Source organism: Mauremys mutica, chromosome 2 (genome assembly GCF_020497125.1).
Source record: "Mauremys mutica isolate MM-2020 ecotype Southern chromosome 2, ASM2049712v1, whole genome shotgun sequence".
In the NCBI taxonomy this organism is placed as follows: Eukaryota; Metazoa; Chordata; order Testudines; family Geoemydidae; genus Mauremys; species Mauremys mutica.
The window spans coordinates 229,843,927-229,870,994 of NC_059073.1; the positions used below are offsets into that span (position 1 = coordinate 229,843,927).

Sequence of the window (27,068 nt, forward strand, 5' to 3'; positions counted from 1 at the left end):
TCTGTGTGCATGTGATTGCATGCCTGGCCAAAGGAACACTAAAACTTGTTCTCTATTTGAAAGTCATCAGTGCATATCAGAGTCACAAAATACTGACTGATACAAGATTGTTCCGAAGGTTAGTGTTTACATAGAAACAGCTTCTCTGGAAGTGAAAACTTTACATGCTGCTGTTACCCGCCTCTTTCAAAATGCTGACTCATGCATTTGCTGATTGCATGGTCAGAGAGCATTTTCTCTTTGCAGTTAGTCAGCATGCTTCCGCACACTGTTGTGGAGTTCATATAAGAGAAATAGGAAAGTAACTGATGCCTTAATTCTTTTAGGCCTGGTCTACACTAAGGGGGGGGGGTCGAGCTAAGTCCGCGGCTCCCCCGTCGACTCCGCCATCGCCGTTCGCGGTGGTGGAGTTCCGGAGTCGACGGGAGCGTGTTCGGAGTTCGAACTATCGCGTCTACATTAGATGCGATAGTTCGAACTCCGAGAAGTCGAACTCTACGCGTCGACCCGGCAGGTAAGTATAGACCTACCCTTAGTGTATGTTAGCTAGATGCTACAGTAATGAAACTAGATACAAAACTAGATACGTTACTGGATACAAAAAAGAGTAATTCCTGCCTCTTCTTTGTGGGCATGTAGGAGCAAAAACCAGTCTTCTGTTGTCTGTGAGCTTGGGGGACTGCCTTAGCCAGCGGTCTGCAACCCACATGTTCTACGGAACAAAACTCTAAAACAGCTCCTGTGTGTTTCAGCATGGCACTTAAGTATGGCTGATGGATCAAGAGCTATGGCCATTCCCTCCATATGGAGTTGAGGATGCAACAGCTGCTGGGAGCTATTGTAGCCCTTAGGATGCAGTAGTAGCTGTGGTGAGGCTCTGTGGGTTGGGAGTATTCCTTCTCCCCTCTGCACACTCCTAGTTACATGAGCTGTGGGCAACATTGAGAATTTGGCCCAGAGGAAGCAGATATTCGGGGGGGGGGGCTATACATGTTATAGCAGATTGGACATACTACCTACCATTCAGCCTTGCACATACAATTGTTGTGTGACCCATTATAGCAAATGTGGTGTGTCACTGATCCTAGCAGGACAAGGGATTTTAAAGAAAGATTTGTGGTCATATTTCTCTTTGTAACCAGGGTGTCACAGGGTCATTTATCTTTCAAGCTATGCCTCAGATTCCACTCTGGTCTGTAGTCTTCCTCTGCTGATGGGGTAGGTTAGCCACTGAAAACAGTGAGAAACTGAATGTGGAGCCAAGCTAATGAGCCCTGCTCTGCACTCTGTTACACCTGTTTTGCAGCTTGAATGGAGTTAGAAACATAGGGAAGGGACCTTCTGGGTCACTGAGTCTAGTCCCCTGCTAACGCAGGCCACCGTATCATATAATTCCATTAATAAATGTATCAAGTTTCATTTTAAAACTAGCTCAGTTGTTTACACTAGCAGAGGACTGGGCCCTGTATCTTATGTGAATACTATTTACTGCTAAGTAGCTTCATTTTTAGTACTTCATACAACCACTTCCACAGTTTCCCTCTCTCTTGGAACTAGCTGGCAGTGAGTCTCACAAGAGGTGGGTTAAAGAGTAGGATTCAGCATTGTTTTACTGGACCCATAGCAGGTACTAACCTCCAAACCACCACCAAGAAACAGAAGGAAAAAAAATGAAATGTTTCTCTGCTGATGTAAGTACGTCCAAGATGCATTAGTATTATTGCAGGGAGTCACATGACTGCTGCCCCATCTGCTAACACACAGGGAAGACACTTGAGGCTGGTGAGTGGTGTCGGCTGCAGGTGGAGTAGCAGCAATCATATACAAGTAGAAGCCACAAGGGCATCTGAATGGCAGAAACCTGAGGGTGGTAGTGCCTGCAGTACAGGTGAATGTGCAGTGAGCTGATAGAGCACTTTGAACTAAAGGAGAAGGAGGTTGAATAACAGCTTTCTTCAGGGACATCGACATGAGCAAGGTCACACCCAGTGGTGGTGTTGTAAAAAAAAAAAGTGGATAAATTTAGGTTAGTTTAAGTCCCTACTCCTGCAGTGAGAAGCAGCTCCTCTCCCTTTACCCATGTTTACCCTCAGCTACACTACTGTTCTCACCTCCAGAACACCTGCTGATGAAACAGACTCTTATTAGAGCAGAGGCTTCACCTGCTTCTAGTGTCCCCTGAGGGGAGATGGTCCAACAGTGAAGTGATGCATGCCACAGGGGAATCTTCTGGGACAGCCTGCAAACTGCTCTCACCACTCTTCAGCAGTGCCTGCTGAGGGAGCCATCAAAGCATCAGGCTCTGCTATGTTCTGTGAGAGGAGACCAAGAGACTTGGTATAATCCAGTCAGATCCAGCTTACTCTATATATTAGCACATACTCTTGCTTTCTGGAAGTCTGTTTGCCTGACTCTGTTCTTTGGCAGACATTCTGTTTCACAGGAGCAGGCTCTGCTTGCTTTTCATTTGCTTCAATTAGAACTCGAACCAGGGAGATGGCAGGAGGGGGGCTGGAGTTTCACATTCCATAGGTGATGCTACCTGTCAGCCAGCTGAGGCAGAGACCAACCATCAATTCCAGATTAGCATTAGAAGTGTGTAGAAGAATAATTATACTCCCCTCTCCGTCTGGTTCCACCTCCCTCTTTTAAAGTAACATCCATAGTATAAATTAGAGGCCTTCTCCACTCAAAGCTGCTTTTAAATGGATATTTCTAAAGGCACTACCCTTCTATAATATTTGGACACTCAGTGCATGAGGTATATCAAAGGCACCATGTCACGCTATGTAGGGAGAGGTGAAGCAGTCAAAGGTAGGATTGCAGACCTTCGCTCACCTTTCCTCCAACTCAAAAGAATCAGTAAAACAGAACGCTCTCTTAAACAACAAAATCCCAACTCAAAAGAAATGAAGGAAAATTGTCATGTTCAAACTCTTGCATGCAAGCGAGTAGAGTAAAAAATTGCTTTAGTGTCATGGAATAGGCATTGTGTGTATAGTTGATTGGGATATATTGGTTCTCTGCTTACTTGATCTTCTAAGAATAGAAATTTGGTGGCAGAGCTCAGAAAGGAAGCTGCAGAAGTATGAGCATCCCACTACCAGTTCAAAACTATTGACAGTAAAACTAGTTTTGAGTTTTACCAATAATGAACTTTTCAGCAATGATGAGAGGACCGACAGAAACTGAGTTTGGTTTGTTTCCCAGGTTACTATATGGTCAAAACAGACGCCAGAACTCTTAACACATTTAATGGGATTTTCCTTCCATTTACACTATCATAAATTACAAAGCATATTTTACTTCACAAAATAAAGCCATTTCCAGATCATTTTTATGACAATATTTAGTACAGAACCTACAACAAATAAACCTGTACAATTTAGGCCAATCTATAGTAGTATCAGCAAATCAGAACTATTTAACATCTGCTGTGCAATCTGGGTTAATCTACCTAGGTCTTGAAAATGTCTATAAAGAACAACAAATTTACAGTATTCCCTCCCCCTTAATTATCATAGTTACACTCATTTTTCAATTTGAATAGAAAGCTATGCTCCCTGAAATAATTCAGAAAACTGTATCACTGAGTTATCAAGCATCTGATCCATACAATCACAAAGAGAGTATAGCTTTTCATACTGAAAATTAAGTTTGGTAGTAAAGTATGGTGCCTGTCTATGTTTTTAGAAAAATCTCATGCTGAGAAACCATTTTAACATTAGAAATATGTTTCAGTTAGATTACGAACCATGTAGGTTAATATTTGTGAGAGGAGGAAAATAAATTCGGTAATAAATTTAAATTTTTTTATCAACTCCCATACTTCTTACACATTCTTGTTTTTAAAACAAACCATTAGAAAACACATTCAAGAGAAATACTCACATTTTCAGCAGATTTACTGTACATTTATAAATACAGAAACATGACAAATTGCTTTTTTTTACAAAAAAACCATAAGCAAAACAAAAGTGCTAACTTTTCAACAAGGCCAGAAAATATCCAGTGTCCCAGCATCACTTAACTTACACATTACTGTACTCCAAGAAACATCTGGCATGTGAAACTGATACTACCACCAGACTTCTGAAAACTTTCAACACCACATTTTGGATGGGAAAAAATGAAATGATAAGACTATACTTGTTAGAAAATATAACAATGGACTATACAATCTTAGAATGCCTAAAATATAAACAAAAACCTAAAGAAAGTTAGAATACACATTTTAAAAAAAGATGTCTCTTTCTTTTAAAACATTTGCAATAAAAGAGGTATGTCAGGATAATACTGCACTAGTGGTAAATGTTTTCAGTATATCATAACAAAAATGCAGGAGAGGATACATGGAAAAAATGCATCACATTGAATTATTGTTTGCTAAAATAAAATGCCATTCTAGCAGCTAATTAAAGTAAAATATCTTGGTAATATAGGTTCTGTTTCACAACTGACACATATAATTATGTCTTACAGAGTGGGGAAATGTATAGCTGTATACAAGTAACACTGATTAAGTACCTTTTTGCTTCTCTAGCCATATTAAAATATGTTTTGTGTTCCTTAAGTTAGTAAAAGTGTTTGCAGCTTCTCAAAACAAATATACATATGAGGCAAGGCAAAAGATACAAGGTAAAAGGATTTTTTTCTGCCTTTTTTTTTTTAAGATGCATATGTCTATAAGACATAGGCTTTATTAAACATTTTGGCATTCATCTGCAGTATTGCAGAAAGTGAAGTGCAGCCCAGGAACTTTCTCTTCCTTTTTTTTTTTAAACTATAAAGAAATGTTGGTTTTCCTTTAAACTAATAATTTCAAAGCAGGTGGCTATGAAGTTACTACTTCATTGTTTAGAACAAAACATCTTCATTTTCTATTAAAATTTGCACAATTAGCTTCTGGTACCGCATGTCATTCAGGGTAGTAAGAGTACTGTCCTCTGGAGGTCTCATTAAAGTAGGTCCAAACACTATTCCCAGGTTTTCAGAATTCATAAAATTCTCCTTTTCATTCAAGGTAACCCTAAAGTAGGAAAAAATAAAATAAGTAAGTAGCAATTTCTTTACTAGAAAAATCTAATATATAGTAGCGTTATGTTATGGGACTGCTTTGCTTCAAGCATTGTTAGATAATGACATTGTTGCAACATACAATCTTGGTTACACTTTAGTGACTAATCTCACTGTAGTTACACAGCAATTAGAGTGCAATTTCACCGTGGTTTTGCTTATGGAAAACTTTTAAATGCTACTTATTCATATAAATGGAAAATTCACCACAAAACTGATAACTCCAGTATAAATACAATGTAGTTGCCATATGTGGATTCTTAAAATATATATTAGGAATGACACTGAAGTGATTCAGTCATGTGGTTAAACTTCCAGTTAGAAGGAATTAGTAGTAATTATTTTATCAAAAAGAATAATCACAGGATAATTACACTGTAAACAATGGTTATGTACCCTCCAGTAACTATGGTCCTTTGAGATGATGTAGTCAGTGTGGATCCCATCGTTGGTGCACATGTGCCTAGGTATGTGAGACTGGAATTTCTTTGAATAGCTGTGTCTGTCAGGGTCATACATGAGCCCTGTGCCTCCTCATATTCGTTCGTCAAGGGCATAAAGGGTGCGGCAGCTGCAATCCTCACCTCAGTTCCCTCGCAATTCAAAACTGGTTACCCTAGGACTTCAAAAGTGGTGTTGGAGATGTGTCATGGGATCGACACACACTACAACTAGAAAAAACACAGTTACTGGAGGGTAAGTAACCATTCTTTCTTCAAGTATGTGTCAGTGTGAATCCCACTGTAGGTGACTGGCAAGGAGTGTCTTCTAAGAACGGCTGAAGTGAGGAGTTCCAGCCATATCAGTCACACAGTGATTGTAGCACTGCCCCCCTGAACCTGGTGTCCGCCCTGACTGCCATGTCAAGGGTATAATGCTTAACAGCCTGTGCCCTGGTGGAGTGCACCTCGATGTTCAGAAGGAGCCAGCTGATAGCAGGTGGAAATGAACTGTGTGATCCACTTGGAGATCCTCTGTGACCAGATGACTTGGCCTTAGATGGGCTGGAAATGGTCACAAACAGGCAGAGAAGCAGCCCAAAAGGTTTGGTTCTACTAAGGTAACATAGCAAAGCCCTGGTTACATTCAAGGCATGCAGTTTCTTCTCTCCCTGCATCAAGTGCAGCTTTGAAAAGAACACAGCCAAGGTAACAGACTTGTTCAGGAGAAAGATTGAGACCATCTTAGAGAGGAACTTGAGTTGTGGTTTCAACATCACCCTGTCCCCATAGACCAATCTATAAGGCAGTCTGGCCACAAAGACTTGGAACTCACTCACTTTCCAGGCAGAAGTGGAGGTCACCAAAAAGACTATTTTGATGGTAAGTGATGCAGGGAAACTCCATGAATTATAGCAGAATAATGTTGAAATCCCACAAGAGTTTGGTTTCTAATGGCAGGGTAAATATGAAAGATGCCCTTAAGAAATGTTGATACCACTGGATGAGAGAAGATCAAGTGCAACTGTACTGGCATGTGACATGTCAGCATTGCTGCTAGATGGACCTTGAGAGAACCAAATGCTAGTCCAGCCTGTTTTAGGAGCTGCATATATTTGAGGATTTTCAGTATTGGTGCCTCTACTTGGTCTGTATTGTACCAGAATGTCTTTTCTGTTAGGAGGAGTAAGTCTTCCTGGTGCTGAATTCCTGCTTTGGATGAGAATTTGGATGAACCTGTAAGGGACAATCTCTGTGGCTTCTGAGTCTTTTAGCAAGTGCAGAGCACTGTCTGTGCACTTGCTATATATTTATGGGTCCTGTACCTCTCTTGGAATACCCAATGGTTGGAACCATGATTCTCTCTGCATTGTCAATGCAATGGCCAACAATCTTGCTGAGGTGTTGGAAGCATCCACCATAGCTGCTAATTGACCTTCCTTAATTATGTCCCTTAGCTCTTTCCTGCTCTTGTGTGGGACGTTTTCAAGGAAGTGTGACACCCTGCCCAATGTTAGGAAGTCATACCGGGTCAGAAATCCCTGGCAGTTAGCTACACACAGCTGTAAAGAAGCAAAGGAGTATGACTTTCTCCCAAATAGGGTGAGCCATTTGAGATCCTTGGGGGTACTCTTAGATTTCTCTTGTACTTCTGACACAACTAAAGGCTGGGTGAGTATAAAGTTACTCAAATCCCATTGGAGATATTTGGTTCCTCTTCTTAATATGCTTCACAGTGGATGCTATCATAGACAGCATCTGCCATAAGCCCATAAGAGGGTCAAGCAGTCCTCCATTTATGGGAAAGACAATCCTGGCTGGACCAGAAGCTGACATGATATCAAATAGCTTGTGGAATTTCTCTGATTATCACTGCCATCTCCATTGCCAGAGTTTCAACAGTCTTCACACGGAGATTTTGGAGTGTTTATAGTCATGAGGATACTGCTTTGTCAGGAGATGAAGATGAGGGCCTTTGGTGGTGATACAGGGCACTGGTGTTGCTCTGTCCCTGAATCTGGTTCCTCCTGGTACTCCAGTGTAGGTGGTCTGGCCAGAGATGCTGATGGGGAGAGTGACCTCTTCCTTGAGTGTAGTGGAGAGTGGCTTTTTATGCACGAGATGGTGGACCCTAGTAACACCAGTAGGGCCATGGTGACTGATAGTGGCAGGGTCCTGCAAAGGAAGCCAGAAGACTATTCTGTGGTGTTGACCGCTGATCTCAGAAGAAAAGGCTTACTACTTGAAGATGGGGTGAATATATTTCCTGGTGATAGTGAGGAGGGGTAGATCTCCCCCAGAGACAGCATCCAAGTGTATGGGACTCCCACTACCAGGGTCTGTATTGGTACCTACAGGTGCTTCAGCACTGATGGCTGTTCCAGTTCTCCCTTGAGCTCATTCTCTGTGTTCTGCTTTGATGCTGAGGGTTGCATCACTGGAGCCTCGATTGGTGCCAGTGGGGTTTTTGGCTTATTCTCCCCAACCCTTGAACTGTGCTGGACTCGATGGATTTATCTCCAGAGGTTTCGTGCTGTGTGGTATGGGAGGATGCTAAGCTCCATCTGGAGTCTTTGCCTCTGTGTTTCAAGAAGTCCCTGTACATGCTGGACTTCAACACTGGAGGTCTTTGTGCCCATTTTGATACTGTTGATATTGTGGTCAGCTTCAGTGCTGGGGTGTCAGTGCTGTTTTCTCTGTGCTAGTCTTCAAGGTAGCTTGTCTGCTAAATGGGGCATTGGATGATGCTGGTTTGTCTACTAGCAGGATTTTAGAGCTTGTCTCTTCAGGGTCGGAGGAGACCTTCATGGATTGTTCCAGAAGATGGAGCTTCAGCCTCATGTCTCACATGTCCTAGCAGAGAATGACATGCACACTGAGCATCTGCTGAGAATGTGAGACTTTCCTAGACAGCTGAGGAACTTTCTGTGGCCATCTTTTAAGAGACTTTGGCCATCATAGGATGGACAGTATGTGAAGACCACAGGTTTTGAATCCACCATGCTAAGGACCCCTCTACAGGGGGATTTGTACAGGGGTTTAGCTGTCAGTCAGTACCAAGTCCAGATGGGTCGAAGTGATCACAGCAGTCAAAAATCAAGGTCACCAGAAATGTTCTAAAGCGGATTTTCAGAAGGCTTAGTCAAAAATAAGAATTAGTGGGTTGGACACTTGCCAGGTTCCATCTGACTCCCATTGGTGGAAGCCCAAGGAGACCCTGTGTGGCCCTGATGGACACAGCTATTTAGAGAAATTCCAGTCTTGCATGGATCCCCTACAATTAGGTCCACCCTGACACATACACAAAGAACAGTTGTTAACTACATCTGTAACTACAATTGTATTACAAAGTGTACCTAATTATTTATTATGTCTCACGTAAGAAAATTATTGTATTTTGTTCTTTTGTGTGTGGTCATTACAAAACTAAATTAACATTTCTAACATATATTGAGATTTGCTGATGGAAGGCACTATGCTGTGTAAGTGCAAAGTTACTCTTCTTGCTTGTTTATTCTCACCTTATTTGTAGCAGTGTAGTTTTAACCTTTGGGCTGGAGGCTTAGAATTGCTTTCTATTATATCTCTGTGTCAAAGCAGAAAGATGTAAGCTGTTCAAGGGTTATTCTGTATGCAAACTGACTTACTTTTTGAGATGAATCATTAGATATCTAAGTGTCTCATAGTGCGCAGCAGGAAGTAGCATCAGCACTTCATGGACAGCTTCTAATCGTTCATCAGGATTGGAGATTTCTGTAAAACACAACAGAATTAATGTCAGTAGTTTTACACACATAAATAGGCAATAATGCAAGAAGCTACAATAATGTTACAGAATCATTTATAAGGACAGATGGTATAGTCCAGTTCTTGAATGTGCTGCTGGGGATAAATATTACATTTATATATGGAGCGTTTTTGCAAGGATGCCAAGATAGCTAACAAAATGTTTTTAACCTGTCAAGCAATCAACAACTGAGACTTTGTGTAATTACTTTTATGCCTGCATGTCTGCCTACACCACCTGAGCCTTCTGTTATAGTATTTTTAATATTCTGACTTGCATCTACCCTCCATCTAGCCTTTGATTTTATGTGATATCTGGACTATCCGTCAAAGAAAGATGGGTGTCTTGGAACAAGATAACACAACAAATTCAGGTTCAGCTGAAGCAGTATCAGGCTTTATTCCAAGAACACAGCACTACACCTAGCAGGTGAGGAGACAGGCAGCCGTTGCACTGAGCAACCGATGCTGATTGGCACTCGCACAGTTCTTATATAGGCAGCATGGGTGGCCTCTGGTATGCATTGACCAACTGGGGGTAAGCTATACTAATTCACATCCAAGCCCTGCACAGGTTGCATGAGTTCTTTGCAATGGGAATTTACGTTAAATATATCCTTTGAGGCAGTGGACTGTACTAAAAATTTGCTAATGAAACTAAAATCAAACAACATCACAAAATCATGTGTGGTATTCTAGATAATGGTGATGTGGGAATTGTGATGGTAATTTAAAATATTATTTGGCAATGTCCAACTATCTAGTCAGGAAATATATAAGAAGAATATGGCATTATATGTTTCAAGTCAAAGTTATATTTGCTACATAATTTTTCATCAAAACTTAGGAGCACAAACAGATTGAACCTCAGAAGGCTAAAAATCTTTGTCATGCTTTTTAAAAGATTAGTAAATTGATGCTGGTAAGTTGATCTGAGCATGTTATTTATAAGATTAATGACAAGCTTGAAGAATTTCATGTGATGAGGGAAGAAAGAGAGAGGAGCGTAAGAGAGAGGCCTGTGATGATCTTGAGACTGTGTGGCAAGGAGGAAGGGAAAAGGGAATAGTTAAGAACATTATGCTTATTACTTATCCATGCTTCAAGAAGGCATCCTTTAAAAAGTGGAAGTTAAATCCTACTGAGGAAAATAGAAATGAGCATAAACTCTGGCAAGCGAAGTGTAAAAATATAATTAGAAAGGTCAAAAAAGAATTTAAGGAATAGCCAAGTACTCAAAAAGTACATCAGAAGCAGGAAGCCTGCTAAACAAGCAATGGGGCCACTGGATGATTGAGATGCTAAAGGAGCACTCAAAGATGATATGGCCATTGCGGAGAAACTAAACGAATTCTTTGCATTGGTCTTCATGGCTGAGGATGTGATGGAGATTCCCAAATCTGATCCAATCTTTTTAGGTGACACATTTGAGGCACTGTCCTAGATTGAGGTGTCATTAGAGGAGGTTTTGGAACAAATTGATAAACTAAACAGTAATAAGACACCAGGACCGGATGGTATTCACTCAAGCATAGGTGCCAACTTTCTAATGTACCAGAGGGTGCTGCCCCCCACCCCAGCCCTGTCCCAGGCCCCACTCTACCCTTTCCCCCAAGGTTGCATCCCAAGCCTGCCTCTTCCTGCCCTGTTCTGCCCCCTCCCCTGAGTGGGCTGCACCCTCGCTTCTCTCTCCTCCCCCCCCCAGTGCCTCCTGCAAGCTGTGGAGCAGCTGATCCATGGCAGGTGGGAGGGGCTGATTGGTGGGGCTGCCAGTGAGTTGGAGGCACTGTGGGGAGGGAGAGTGCTGATATGGGGGCTGCCAGTGAGTGTTGAGCACCCACCATTTTTTTCCCTGTGGGTGCTCCAGCGCCTATGCATCCAAGAGTTCTGAAGGAACTCAAATGTGAAATTGCAGATCTATTAACAGTGGTATGTAACCTATCATTTAAATCAGCTTTTGTACCAGACAACTGGAGGACAGTTAATGTGGCACCAATTTTTTAAAAAGGCTCCAGAGGTGACCCCAGCAATTACAGGCCAGTAAGCCTAACTTCAGTACTGGGCAAACTGGTTGAAACTATAGTAAATAACTGAAGTATCAGACAGATAGATGAACATGATTTGTTGGGGGAGATTCAACATGGTTTTTGTAAAGGAAAATCATGCCTCACCCATCTATTAGAATTCTTTGAGAGGATCAACAAGCATATAGATAAGGATGATCCAGTGGGTATAGTGTACTTAGATTTTCAGAAAGACTTTGACAAGGTCCCTGAACAAAGGCTTTTAAGCAAAGTAAGCTGTCATGGGATAAGAGGGAAGGTCCTTTCATGGATCAGTAACTGGTTAAAAGATAGGAAACAAAGGGTAGGAATAAATGGTCAGTTTTCAGAATGGAAAGAGGTAAATAGCGGTGTCCCCAAGGGGTCTGTACTGGGACCAGTACTGTTCAACATATTCATAAATGATCTGGAAAAAGGGGTAAACATTAGGTGGCAAAATTTGCAGATGATACAAAATTACTCAAGATAGTTAAGTCCAAAGCAGACTGCGAAGAGTTACAAAGGGATCTCACTAAACTGGGTGTCTGGGCAACAAATGTTGATAAATGCAAAGTACTGCACATTGGAAAACATAACCCCAATGTTACATACAAAATGATGGGGTCTAAATTAGCTGTTACCACTCAAGAAAGATCTTGGCGTCATTATAGATAATTCTCAGAAAATATCCACTCAGTGTGCAATGGCAGTCAAAAAAGCTAACAATGTTGTGAATCATTAGGAAAGACTTTCTGTCTTATCTATTCATCATAGTGCCTCTATATAAATCCATGGTATGCCCACATCTTGAACGCAGTATTCAAATGTGGTTGCACCTTCTCAAAAAAGAAATATTGGAATTGAAAAAGATTCAGAAAAGGGCAACAAAAATGATTATGGGTATGGAACGGCTGCCATATGAGGAGAGATTAATAAAACAGGGATTTTTCAGCTTGGAAAAGAGATGACTAAGGGGGGAATATCATAGAGGTCTTTAAAATCATAACCGGTTTGGAGAAAGTAAATAGGGAAGTGCTATTTATTCCTTCTCATAACACAAAAACTAGGGGTCACCAAATGAAATTAATAGGCAGCAGGTTTAAAACAAACAAAAGGAAGTATTTCTTCATGCAACCCACAGTCAACCTGTGGAACTCTTTGCCAGAAGATGTGGTGAAGGCCAAGACTATATTAGGGTTCAAAAAAGAACTAGATAAATTTATGGAAGATAGGTCCATCGATGGCGGCCCTTGTGTCTGTTTGCCAGAAGCTGGGAATGGGCGACAAGGGATGGATCACTGGATAATTTCCTGTTCTGTGCCTTCCCTCTGAAGCACCTGGCATTGGCCACTGTCAGAAGACAGGATACTGGGCTAGATGGACCTTTGGTCTGACCCAGTATGGCCGTTCTTATGTTCTTTGCTCTAAAGTACAGTTTTAAAATCAATGGGACTCAGTTATTTAAAAAATGCATGATTTCTAACTTGAAATCTTAAATGGATTTGTTCTGGAATCTTTTCAGAGTTGTGCACTAACCTAGTTCCAGTGCAGTTCTATTTCAGCAAGTTTTTATAATGGAATGTCATCATGTATAACACAGTACCATTAACAAAGAAACTTGGGGGCAAATCCTGCTTCTTCCTCTGCCAGATTTGCTTTGGAGCCAGTGCTGTTCTGCTGCACAAGGGGAGCAGAGAACATGAGAATTAATACAGGGGATGTGCATCCACTGCTTCCCATAAAGCCCAGCTTCATAGGGGCTCACTGCATGCTCCCTCACAATGGCAATTGGGGCCTGGGGTATGAAAAGCAGGACCTGGTGGAGTCATTGACTATTCTAGTCTTGGGTGTGTAAAGGAACAGGCATTATAGCAGCTACTCTGCCCTGTGAATAGAATAGCAGCTGAGGAACAGCTCCATTACTACTTTGTAGCTCGTAGAATAGAGAAAAGATGCTTCCTTTCCTGTCCCTAGGGATCTCCCAATGCCTTAAAGCAGGTTTAATCCCTAAAGGTTTAATCCCTTTAAAGCAGAACTGTATTTTTTAAGACAACTGCATAAACAGCTCCCATTACAGTAAACAGATTGGCTCAGATCCTCAGCTGCTGTAAGCTGTAGCTCCCTTGACTCCAGAGAAGCTACCCTGATTTACACAGCCATACATAGCTGCAGGGGAACAGCTCTATATCAACACTGATATAAACATTCCATTTAAAAGAGGAAAATGATGAAAGAGCAATGAACAAAGCAATGTATTTGCTTCCACTTTGTTGGAAAGGCTTGAATTTTTTTTTTTAATAAAAAACATTTTTTAGGAGAAAATGTAATTTAACATTATATGAATTGTTATGCAATTCTTACTTGCTGCCTCTATAAACTTGGAGTAGGTCTCATAGGTGATTACAGGAATCGGCAAGTCTCTGAAATATAGCTTCAGTGCTCCAGCAATAATGTTTATGTCTGGATATAAACTTGCAGAGATATCAGCCTTGTCGCCATCTAGAAGAGAATCAAGAAAATTGTTAAAATAGCATAATTTTACTTCAGCAAGGCTTTGTCTCCTTAATACTGATTAAGGTTTATTCCTTCCATCCTTACAAGAAATAATCTGTAGACAGCATTTGAAACAAACATATAATCACCGATTCTCCAGTATATCAATGATTAGTATTTCCTCCACTTTTTGCAAGTCTTGATTGTTCATAGCTTCAATATAAACTGGTAAATACAACACCAAAATCTACAGCATACCATCACACGTAGGATTTCTCATGCTGAGTGCAAAAAATTCAGGATGAATAATGCAACTGCTGATATGTGTGTATAGCTTTCTCTCTCCACCCTTAGTTTCAGTACCACAATGTCCACATTTTTCTTCACTTTGAGAACTGCTCAGGACTCATGGCATTCTCTCTCTGCCCTGCACCTGAAAGTGACACGCTTGCTCTCCTCTTTGCCTTTTTCAACCAGCCCCAGTGAAAGGTGAATATGCCATACCCAGTATGGCCATCCACAAGAGAGAGGAAGGATAGTCCAGTGGTTAGGGTGGCAGCCTGGAACTTGGGAGGTCCAGGTTTAATTCCCTGCTCCACCCAGACTCACTGTATGACTTTGGGCAAGACACTTATTTTCTCCATGTTTCAGTACCCCATGACAGTAGTACTTCCCTGCCTCATAGGGGTGTTGTGAGGATAAATACATGAAACATAGTGAGGAGCTGGGATACTAGGGTAATGGGGGCCATATAAGTACCTAAAATAGATAATGTGTGTGTGTGTACTGCTCCTAAGGTGCTGGCGACAATCTTTCTTAAGAGGGAATGTACTGTAAACATGCTTCTGTTTATTTTTTCACTGCAAGAGAAAACAGCTTGTGTTGATTCTAGACGTTCTGTACAAACCTATGGCATTAATCTTGAAGGAATCTGTTCTTCTGTCTAATGCATGCACATAACTCTCATTAGCACTAACAGCAGCTACATGTACTCATCAAGAGGAGATTATATGCTTAGTGTTTAAAATAAACAGCCTTTTTTGATATAGCTGAGTAGTCTGAACACATACATCAGTATTTAATTTAACACAGCATCCATACCCCTAACAGAATGGTTACTCTGCCCCAATGTCTTGTTTATCCACACATACTTGGCACAGTAGCATTAGTATTATAAAACATTGTTTGGACAGCTCTATTTAATTGCTGTACGCTGAATGCTAAAAATGCTACACTGAAAACAGATGTTTTCAAGAAGTCAGCAGCTGCATCAAACAGATATGGCAAATCTGAATGTTGCATCCATTACTTGTCTTTATTTAACAGCAAGGTCACTAGTATACTAACTAGAAGTGCTATTTAGTCAATGTTTTTACAGTGTAGTATAGCAAGCATCCTTAAACTGGCATTCTAGCTGCATCAAATGCCACACAAACATACATCTTATTTCTATCTTTGCTTGAAGATCACAAAAGCATTTTAGCCCATGAATCACAAAATGAGTTGTTTCAAAAGACTGTGGCACTTCAAAAATAAACATAAGTCTATAAAAATGCAACTCAAGAAAATTTTTGAAAGTATAAGGGAATAAAAATAGATTTCTGTTGTATGAAAAGTCACAAATTTAAAATCTTCTCTAATGGATACCTATTGATGGTCCGTTCCCTCCCACCATTAAAGCAACTCTGGCAAGCTACACTTATTTTCTATTTTCCCAGGATGGCTGGATTTGTATTTAAAATTTTTAGCAACGTTCAAAGCCATTAAGGAAGAAGTGTTAACTCATAGCAAGTGGAGTCAAGGACAAAATGTAAAACAGCAGAGCATTAGTGCTATTAACTTAAAGGAACCTAATTCATTTTACAATACCTTTTTCTTCCTGCATTACCAAAATTGTCCACAGCTGTGCAATCAGATAAATTGCCATATAGCAGCTGTTATGTCAATACCAAAAGTTTTTGTGTACTAATCTGTAAAAATTTAATTCATTTAGCACACAATAATATAGCACAACTTAAGTTTTTCTGTGCTTTTTTCCCATCCAACAACTCTTCTTTCCCTTGTTCCTTGCTTTTCCCAAACCTCCTGTTATGTCTAAATTTGGACTCTTCAAGTCAAGGACCATGTCTTTTCTTTGTTGTATAAAGGGCACAGCACATTTTAGACGGGCTATAAATAATAATTTATAGGGAAAGAGATCAGAACTGGTATTACCTTCCACAAATCTAAACTATGCACATTCAGTGTTGAATTACACTTACACTAAAACTGCATTTTCCTTCAAAGGTCCTTGCCCAATGGTCTTATTGTGCTAAATCAAGTGTCGTGAGATTTGCCTAAGTTAAAGACTTTAGGATTTGATCCTTTGAAAAAAACTGTCAAACTCCAAATCCAGTAAAACAAAGACACTTGCACACAGTTTACACGAATGTCAATAAAAGTCAGGATGCTTTTGAATGGTCCAAGTAACATTTAACAGCATAATACTATAACAAATATGTGTTGTGCCAGCCAATCAAAGAAACAATAACAAATAAAAGGCCAAAAATGCATTTACTACAATGGCATCTTTGTGGACAAATTGCACAATGAGTATTTTCTATGCCATCAGAATGCAGCAGGTCCACAGCAGTACAGAGAACGACTGTTGCTCTACAGCATCCGCATTCATTAGATTAAATAAATCCTTATTATTCCTCTTATTCTAGTTAAAAATCGCTGAAACAGAAGATTGTCACAACCTCAATAAGCCTAATTCTCATTTACACTAAGGCCCATTTACACCATTTGGCTGTATAAAGGAACTTACTGTATGTAAGAACTAGGCATATCTCCTGTTTAATATCCCAGCTTCATCAGCATTTACCAACCTGAGATAATATATCCAGAGATAACATTCTCTGCCAGTGACTTTAACTTCTAAGTTTCAGTTTCCTTTCTGATTTATGTTGTAATGCTTCTGTAGGAACAAGACACTGTCCCTTTAAGAATCCTATGGCACTGGGGGTAAAATTCTGCCTTCATTGTACCTTTGCAAGTCCAGTTTAAGTCAACAGGAACTCTGCTATTCTATGGCAGAGTTTGACACATAGTGTTAATCAAGATTTTCTATAACATTCTATTGCATTTCATTTCCTATAGCCTGACGAAGATGATGTGTGTCTTAAAAGTTTTAGTAAAATTGTTTCCTCTTAGATCATTGTTAGTACTGTGTTCAGGGTAATTAAATGAACTGATTCCATGTGTGTAAACTAACAGTGTTTTTTAAGAGAAATATTTACAGAGATGCTGCAACTGCAGCTAACATTCTAGCCATGTGCACACAGACTGACTTCCTGGTGCCTCCTCCAAACTCTTCCCTCCTGCAACTTGTGCTTCTCCCTACAAGTTCCATACAGGCTGCTACAGTCATGATGTGGAGACACAGCTCACACAGAGCAACAAGATTTGTATGTGTGGGAACAGTGGCAGCAGAAAAGATGCCAGCATCCAACACAGAAACAATAAGCCATCCTCTTAATGTCTGTAAGTTATACTTTGAGCATGATCACTTCAGAATCCCTCCTTTTGTGGTTAGTTTTCCTTAGCTAGTGTAGCCGTTACAGGAATTTTCTGCCAAACAAGGAAAACTTCAGATACAAAGTATTTCTAAGATAATGTGATCTACACCATTTTAAATGTTTGTTTTTTAAAAGAAAAACAGTATAAAATGCAAAAATAATATTTGAAGAAACAAAGCAGGAGGGAAATACCATAGATGGGAGAGGATTAGGATGATATATCATACACAAGGAAAGAGAGGAAATATCCTCTCACAAATATGGTAAGGTGCTAGGTATACAAGGAAAGCTGCATTTTGTGTGTGTATGTAGGGGCATCTACACTTGAGACTGAACACAGATACATGTGTGTTTTTGTGCCATAACCCCCCTATTGTCCACATCTGAAACCCTGAGGCACATTCCTGATGGACAGTCTAGTGCATGACAGCTAGCACGCATGAGGGGTGTGGGTATGTAAGCACCTCCGCTGTGGCATGACCCTGCACTTGTTCTACAGTGTAGCGTAGACAGGGGCAAGGGCCGTATACCAGGGCATGAGTAGCAATAGTACTCCAGGGTCATTCCCACAGTGCACTGATCATTTTGCTGCATGACCCTTAATGGAAAGTATAAAGGTCCCTGAAAGCCACTTGCCAGCAATAGTAGCAACCTATCCTGACTCCCACAGAACAGTTTTCTGCTAAAATCGATTGATCAGTACAGGTGTTCGTGGTTTGACAGCAACTGCCTGGTCTCTGGAGCACCCCTGGGGGCTCATCGCGTGCTCGGAGCAGACTGTCTTTCACGCCTTCACCAGCTGGCAGGAACACTCACCTGTACCAGGAGATTTAACAGAGGCTGGAGATGGCTGGCATTCACTGGATTCCATCCTAGTGCTGGGTGCACACGAAGCACACCAGGCTCTTGTACTGGAGGGTGAAGGACTCCAGCAATTGCTCCAGGAGTGGACCTAGCACATACCCATGCTACGATGAGCTGGACTGGGAGCTCTCCAGGATTGCAAGTACAGAGCCTGAATGGACTCGTGAGCCCCTCCTCAATCCTGCTGGCCTCATCGTCAGATGGGACTGATGATGGGCAGGGTGAGGAGGTAGCGGAGATCTCAGAGGAATTCCCAGAGGAAGCCCCAAGAGAGACAGAGGAAGAGGAGCATGTGATTCTGCACCTCTACCGGGCAGTCCTGGTTGAAGAAGCCCCTCTACCAAGAAGCCTGAGGACCCCAGAATCTGACATTGGTACGTTTTACAACAGACCCCCACCCTTTCTGATAATATCCCCTCTTGCTCTGGTGACACATGCCTCAGCCCAACCCCCCTACTCCCAACATGGTCCCGGATCAGCGCACAGTTTTAAACCAATGATTTTATCGAAATCCCATGAACCACTATAAAGCATTTAGCAGAAGCCATAACAGGTTATTAACAAGCAGTCCCTGTGCCCTTGTATCTGAGCATTTCTTAGCCATCACTGGCAGCAATAGTCCCTGTGCTGCTCAAAATAGGGGAAGAGAAGAGGGAGGCTTAATGCTAAAAGGCCCCAAATGGGGAAAGAACAGTTTAATGACATGTATGGTTGTACAATGACCCAACATCATTCCTCTCCCACCCCATATCCCATCTTTCCTTCCTCTTATGAATCGGAGCCAAATGGAAGGGGGATGGGGGTGCTTAGTTCCTTGTGTGCAGGCCTTGTGTACGTCTGGGAAGACAAAGGGAACTGTTTGGTTGTCTGAGGAACATCAGAGCAGTCCATTCTCCCTGTGACCACTTCAAATGCTTTGTACCATTCCCAGTCCCTGGTGTCTAGCCTCTCCCCATGCTGAGCTGCTCTGCAGAAACCAGGAGAAGCAAGGGTGGGGGAAGCATCCACTCCAGTGGTTGCACAAATGCCAGACTCCTTAGCAGCAGAGAGATGACTGACTTGTGGTGTTAATCCAAAAATTTAGGGAAGAAAATACACTTCTGGAGTCACTGTCTGTTTCTCTGTCCCTTTCAATGCTGTTCACTAGACACAGGGGCTGGACTTTCTTGCGACGCAGGGGGGATTAAGGGGTGGGTGGATGTTTTCTGTGGTTCTCTGTTCCTCTTCCATGGTAACTCCATCTGCTAGCATAGAATACAGTCCATTTTCTCTTGAATTGACATCCAGTCCTGTAAGCATAATTCAGCAAATTTTTGGTGTAGCAGAAATTCAAGATGGTTCTTCATGTTTAATAGCAGGGCAAATGTGCTTGGTCCAACTTTGTAGCCCACTAAATCCCACCACTCAGTAATATTTAGATGGGTCACCATTATCAGAAACCTCTCTGGCATAGGTGGCCAGGTGTCCTCCACAGGACTGGAAAGCCACTACTTTTTTCCATTCCATTCTTTTAAAAATTGCTATGTTCTCCAAGTGACGGCCAGCCTTTAAAGAACAAAAAGGTGACTTGGGGTAGGTCTATACTCACCGTCCGGGTCGACGCGGTGAGTTTGACTTCTTGGAGTTCGAACTATCGTGTCTAATCAAGACGCGATAGTTCGAACTCCCCGCGCGCTCCGGTCGACTCCGGAACTCCACCACCGCGAACGGCGGTGGCGGAGTCGACCTTGGAGCCGCGGAGTTCGACCCCGCCGCGTCTGGACGGGTAAGTCAGTTGAACTAGGGTACTTTGAGTTCAGCTACGCTATTCGCGTAGCTGAACTTGCGTACCCTAGTTCGACCCCCCCCCTTAGTGTAGACCAGGCCTTGGTAACATTACCCTTGAAGGAACCAAAAACCACCTCAAGTGGTCCATCCATGCACTGTAAACATTATAACACTTTAACAGCAGTACTGCAGGCATCTTACCATTTTTTTAAATCTCAGCTCCTTCCTAATGGGCTGCAAAAGTAGTCTGAAGGAAGGAGGTTGTAACAGCTGCATTCCCAGGATTCTAAAATGTATCAGTGTTGTGGCTTTCATAGCACAATTGCATGATATATGGGGAGATATAGTTACTTTCCAAGGAAAAATGCAATATAATGTTACCCTTGTCTTTGACTTGGCAGGACATTCCGATGCCAACAAAGAAGCCATTCCAGTGGAAAGGCAGGAGTGGCACCACAGAGATTGCAGAGAAAGACCTGTTCATTGGCATAGATGGAAGTCAGGAGCAGTTCAAGTTTCTTAGAGCAAGGAAGGATTGGGCTCTTAGGCATAGTTAAGGCTTTCCTGAAAATGGAGAGTTGCACAGGCAATGAGAGTACGTGCAGAGGGAACAGGATCATGCACTCAGAAAACCCATAGTCCAATCGCTGGCGGCATGCTTCTGTAGCACCTGCTCCTCTGCATGAACAAACAGCAGCCCCTCCTTCTCCTAGTCCTCCTCCAGTGGCCTGCCAGGCTGCTGCTGAGACAGTGAATCCCACCACCACCCCTGACAGGAAGGAACATGCTCGATGCCTGGCATAACATCCTTTGCAGGCACCTGAAACCCCTTAGGAGGGGAACCCCCCAGAGCATTCAGGAGGGGAACATGAGCCTGATCCAGTTCCGGTAGACCAGCTTGTGTACAGTCCCCAAATCCCACACTGAAGACATCCCCATTTGTCCCCCTCCACCCCCACCCTCCAATATTTTGAAGCCATTCCTCCCTTGTCAGGAGGAGGGGAAGGGCGAGGAGACATATTCAAAGACATTAATGTTTGACCACCTTTGAAGGAATCTGACCTGTTGTTGTTGTGTATTTGATCTTGTTACGAACTGTTTTAGCTCTATGTCTGATGTATGTTTGTCCATAAAAATTACTGTTCACATCACTTGTGTGTGCACCTGGCTTTCTGAGTATGATCAACAAGTTTTCCACACGTTAGGGAGGAGTCTGCAGGATTCACAGCACTTGACTGTGATTTCTACAAGTGTGGGGCCAAAGCAATGCAATGAATTCTGTCCCTCCTACACCCCTGGCCCCTACCAGCCATGAATTTCCTAATGTTGAACAAAGAAACAAAACACCCAGAGTTCATTACAGTGAAGTAAACTGTGAAACAACTGTCGCTGTCCAAAAGCGCCAGAATAAAAAACAGAAGAGGAGTCACCTGAGATGTCTTTATGGCTTTGTTAACAACTTAATTGATAATACAGACAAAAGAAACAAAAATAAATTAACAGTGAAAATATAGGACATTGAGCAGTGCATTTAAGACCCCTCACCACACCAAATAGTTACCACTAGAAATCATGGGAGTACTCATGCATAACAGCTGATAGGGAAATATTTTTTGTGCAAGGAATGTGTGAATTCCCTCCCTAAATATTGCAGAACTTTTTAAAAACAACATTAACAATGCTTAAGTGCATCCCATACAGCAACCCCAAACACAGCAGTTAACATATAACAAACACATTGCTCAATGATGGCTTTAAATTGCATTAAAGCTCGCCTCACAAAACCACGGGCTACGGTATTAACCTTGAGGGCTGTTCCTCAGTTGTCTGCTTTCAGTTAGTACAGTAACATCAACTGCAGGGGACTGAAACCCACTGAGGTATCTCACAATGTAAGTATATGGCAATGGTCTGTTGAGCTTTTCCAGCTGCACCAGAGGGTCACATTAACATCCCTTGGCAGAGTCTTCTGGCTCCCCAGTGTTCCATGACGTACGAGCACTCAGCATTTCCCTGGCTCGTCGGGAACCAGGAGCTATGCACACAGGGGAAGGATCTGGCTGCCTGTAGAGGCTTTGAACAACAGATCTGTCCTGTGCCCACTTGCTGCGGAAGTATTCCCCCTTAGCCTCACATACATTGTGCAAGGCACAACATGCCACAATAATCCAAAATGTGCCGGCCACAAAGATAGCCGGACAGGTCTGCAAGCATCACCAAGGGGCTTTCAGGCACCCAAAGGTGCATGCCACCACCACCACTATCCTGCAGCTACTTCCTTTTTCTGGGGTTGGTGATGTCACGTTGACGTTCCATGAGCCATAGGTAGGAGTGAGTTTGTGGGGTCCCCAGAATAAAAGTCAGCACAGAAATACCATATAGAATCACATAGTTTCAGGGGAATAAAGTCCTTTCTTCTCCTCTGTGGTACAGCCCTGACCATCTAAGCACATTGGTGTCATGGATCTTTCCTATGTACCCAGCATTCGCGTTCATGAACTGACCCTTGTAGTCCACTAAGCTTTGGAGAACCAGTGAATAGTGACCTTTGTGGTTCATGTAGTCACTGGCCCCTTTGGGTGGGCAAAGTACTGGGATATGTGTTCCACTGATGCCCCTGCACAATTTGGCAACCTCACCCTCTGAAAGCCCCCCTACCATTTCAGGGATTTTGGCTCTGGCAACCACTCCTGGGTAGATCACAGTGTTGATACCCTGGCAAACCTGTACAACCACTGCCTCAACAGCTGACTTCCCAACCCTGAATTGGTCTGCAACTGACCTGTAGCTGTCAGGTGTTACCAGCTTCCAAAGGGTGATACCCACCCACTTTTGCACTGGGGTATGGGTTTCCAAAATCAAATGATTTGGCATTGGAGAGTTAGTGCAAGCTTCTTGTACAATTCCATGAAGGTCTGCTTCCTCACTCTGAAGTGCTGCAGCCACTAATAATCAGCCCAGCTTTCCAAAACAACGTGATCCCACCACGCCATGACAGTTCTCCAGGACCAGAAGCGGTGGCCCTCCCATGGGCATACCATTGCACTCCCAGCATTCAACACACCTGTTTCTTGGGATCCTACTGGATTTCATCCCCCCTGACTCAGTAAGCTGTCTTTGCTGACTCAAATTTATGTGGGTTGATTCTGTCCAGTATCCAGTACTGCACCGCAGGAACATTTGTCCAGTGAGGAAGAGCAGAACCACATCGTTATACTTGTGCTCCATGTCTCCAACACAGTTTGGTAGAAGCGAGAGGGAGCTGCCATTGCCAAATGTGTGAAGGCGGAGTACAGTACCAGCAACACGTAGCAAGGCGGTTCCCAGAGTGTCTCCTGTGATGCACAGGACTCTGGGTTACTGCCCCATAAACGATAGCACTACCGTGGCGGACAAAAAAGAGGCAGCGTGAACACAGGTATGCCCTGTGCACAGCGTGTACCTGTTCCCCATTCAGCATATGTGAACACTCAGCACAGGTATGGGATACATGTGCAATTCAGTACACAAACAAGTACCCAGGGAAGCATGCAAACGTTGCATGCAGCATTGTTGTAGGTCCCAAGATATTAGAGGCACAAGGTGGGTGAGGTAATATCTTTCATTAGACCAATTCTACTGGTGAGAGAGACAAGCTTTCGAGCTTACACAGAGCTGAAGACCTGAAGAAGAGCTCTGTGTAAGCTCAAAAGCTTGTCTCTCTCACCGACAGAAGTTGGTCCAAAAAAAGATATTACTTCACCCACCTTGTCTCCCTATGACACATACATACAGACAGTGCTGTTAGCTAAGTGGTAGGGCCTATGTGGTTTGCAGAATCCTGTGGGTTTTTAAGTAAACATTCTTTATATAAAATTAGCTAAAGATTTTGCAGTTTTTTTGGACCTTTGTTGTGAATTCCCATATATGATGTAAATCCACTTGCCTATTAAGACGACTGCACTTTGACTATTTTAGCACTGAGTATAACATTCAGCACAATGACAACTGCAGTCTACCTTCCTGGACAAAGATCATTACTGTTTATTACTATTTATTATTGTAGCATCCACAATGTACTAGATGCTTTCCAGACATTCAGGAATGTCCCTGTCTGAAGTGGAAACCTAGAGGTGAAAGGCTCTAGCCCACTATCATCTGCACCTTTCACCTCCCTAGCCTCATTTACTTGTTGTGTGTTTATCTACTTTATTCCAACAATGAAATATGATTTTATTCATGTGAAAAGTGCTACAGAAATTGGTAAAAAATAATAACATCAGAAAAAAGATAGATAGCATTTTGGGCTTCTGCTTATAGACCAGTTTCCTCACCATGGTATTTGAGCACCCAGATATCAATAAGAACAGTGTCTCTTTAAACCAAAAGGTCAGCTGAAAACCCATCTAATATTAAAACACACCGTACCTCGATCAAAGGCCATTTTGACATCTTCAATGTGTTCAGTGAACCCCGAGACTCTGTAAAGGCCCTCTGACTTTAAACCTGCAAGGTAAACATCTGATTTAGCTTTATTTCTGCTATCAACAGATATATATCAGCAAATATTCAATCTCGTCAAATCTAGTCACAGTTATTTTATGTTATGTTAATAATCCCATATATGAAATGTGACAAGAGCAATAATTTTAATGTTAAACTTCTGACTATTTTAAAGAAGAATTAAGGTAATTTTTAAAGACTAGAAGTTGGTTACATTTTCTGATTTTATTAGTTTGGTAGGGAATACACAATATCAGCTACAAAATACTGCAATTTGCCTATACTGGCTGCTCATGGTGTCATCACTTCTTATTTGGTCTCCTTTTTTTCGGTCTGTAATTACTATAGCTTTAAATTCTGCCTTCCCTATATCTGTGTTCTTAATGACCTATAGCGATGCCAGCAATTAACTTTACCTTCCTGTGACCCTTTTTGCTCTCTGATTTTGCTGTCAATCTTAACTGGTATGTGCAGCATGCACTGTTCTTTCACACACCACATCCCTCCCACTGTTCTTTGCCTGACTGGAGATCTGTTTGCTGCTATCCTCCACAAATCTTCTTGCACTGTTTCCATCCCTACAGGAAAGAAGGGTGGTCCAAGACAGCAGATACAACTAGTCGAAGTGGCTTCCATGGCTGTTATTTGTTTTAACTCACTGGTTCCTTATTGTGACCATGCCCATATGATCACCCAACAAATAGACACTAGCCTTTCTTAGCTACTGAGCCTATATCATGACCAAAACCAATATCCCAGCAGGAGGGATTTTTAAAGTTCTTACAGCTGTTAAGATACTGATTATGAAAGAGGACAACCAATTTAGTGTTAATTGACATTTGTAAAAGAGAGAATATTTCTATATCAAATGCAATATAGCTTTCTAATGTGTCCTTTGCTATCATTATAGATACTTATGTTTCAGTAAAACTGTTCTCTTTCAAACCCATCCTCTCTCTCCACTTGTTCTTGCAGTAATCCTGGCTGAGATTTGCAGAGCAGTACAGAGGATTTAGCTGCAGATCTTCTATTAATTTTAATGGAAGATGTGTGGCTAAATCCCCTACACTGCTTTGAAATACCCATGTCTGGCAGCAGTGTGTTGCCATGCAGATTACTATCATGTCAAAAATTCAGCATTATGGGATCTCATGCAGAACATGACTAACAGGGGAAACGTGGCTTATCAGGTGGCACAACTCACATGCAAGCCACCAATAACACATACATGATCATTAGCTTGTAATCATTTTACACTTGGTGTTATTGTAATTTGTAAATGTGGAATGCATGTCAGTGCAGTAAAAGACAAATCACAAGCTGGCTTTTTGGCTGTGACATGTTGCTTGGCTATGTCATTCATCAGTCAGAAACAGAATGTAATGTGAATTTCACTAGAAGAGAGACTTGCCACAAGGCACAAAATGTTGCACTCCTCTTTCATGTTTTGTATGAGCCATTTCCTTTCTTTTGTATTCTCTCGCACATGATGTTCTGAAATAGTTTAAAATTAAAACTATTCATAACTTGCACGGAATTAAACTCTGATTGCTTTGAAATGAAAATATTGTCCATACATCTGTCAAAAGTAAATGAACCAAGTGAAAAGACACATAAATGAGTTTAAAGTTTGCCCTTTTAAAAAGTATGACATGAATAGTTTGCATTCTAGAAGAGATATCTAATATATTTTTAAATACGCAATTTAAATAATTTGCATTCAGAAATGACAGAGCTGGACTTTACTAGCCAATGCAAAACAGTAGAATTTTTACTAAAAAAACTACTCCTGTCCACTCTTCCATTTACTTGGGCCTACTTTTTCTCCAAACTTAATATGTAATTCAAAGTTTATTTAATTTTTGTGTGTATCTGCTACTCCTTGATCACAATTCATGTAATATTATAGACCTAGTGACATTCCACTCTAGTCAAACAAAGAAAATCATGCAAACCTCTCGCTTCTATTTCTCGAATGCATATATCCACAACCATGGGTCTCTGTGCGTTGTGGGCCTTCACTAGTGTAGTGAGGTCACAGCAGTAGACTCTCTTGATCCTCTTTAGGTCTGGTTGACAGTCATTGGGCACATATTTGGAACACTGTTTGTGTACGTTCAACCCACAGTCTGTGAATAAAGTTTTGCCAGAATTAACGCATCCATTGATAGGTTTTGCTAAGTAATGGTTTCATGAGCCTATACAAACAAACAGGAAAACCCTCAGCCCTCAGACAAACCCAAAACAAACACAAAAACTCTTCACATGGCTCTCTAGTGACTCCTGTGGCTGACTCACTCAATAACATTGATAAGACTTGGTGACATACAACACCTAGAAGAGAGGGTCACTGCAATGCTGAGATTCTGAAAAGGGAAGAGGTTGGAGGATGCCTGAAAAAAGTTAGTGAGAAGGGATCAGAAGATGACTATCTTGCATCAGACCCAAAGCGTGTTAGGAAAAAAACAGGGTCAGGGACAAGGACTGCACTCCAATGTACTTTTCACAGAAGTTTGCTTTCTACTGTAAAGCATTTCCAGTTCTGCTTCTCACTGATA

General features: G+C 41.8%; 1 protein-coding gene across 2 annotated transcripts in view; it reads right to left on the reverse strand.

The window, feature by feature from the left end:
• Positions 1 to 3,238: 3,238 nt before the first annotated feature.
• Positions 3,239 to 27,068, reverse strand: part of CHN2 (chimerin 2) — a 204,407-nt gene continuing 180,577 nt past the window's right edge. For both annotated transcript variants that reach the window (XM_045008140.1, XM_045008141.1), the window contains 5 exons: positions 26,466 to 26,639; positions 24,436 to 24,513; positions 13,706 to 13,843; positions 9,164 to 9,269; positions 3,239 to 5,029 (listed from right to left, as the gene is read on the reverse strand). In XM_045008140.1, coding sequence (XP_044864075.1) covers positions 4,858 to 5,029; positions 9,164 to 9,269; positions 13,706 to 13,843; positions 24,436 to 24,513; positions 26,466 to 26,639 — 668 coding nt within the window. In that variant the 3' untranslated portion in view covers positions 3,239 to 4,857. The remainder of the gene's footprint in view (positions 5,030 to 9,163; positions 9,270 to 13,705; positions 13,844 to 24,435; positions 24,514 to 26,465; positions 26,640 to 27,068) is intronic.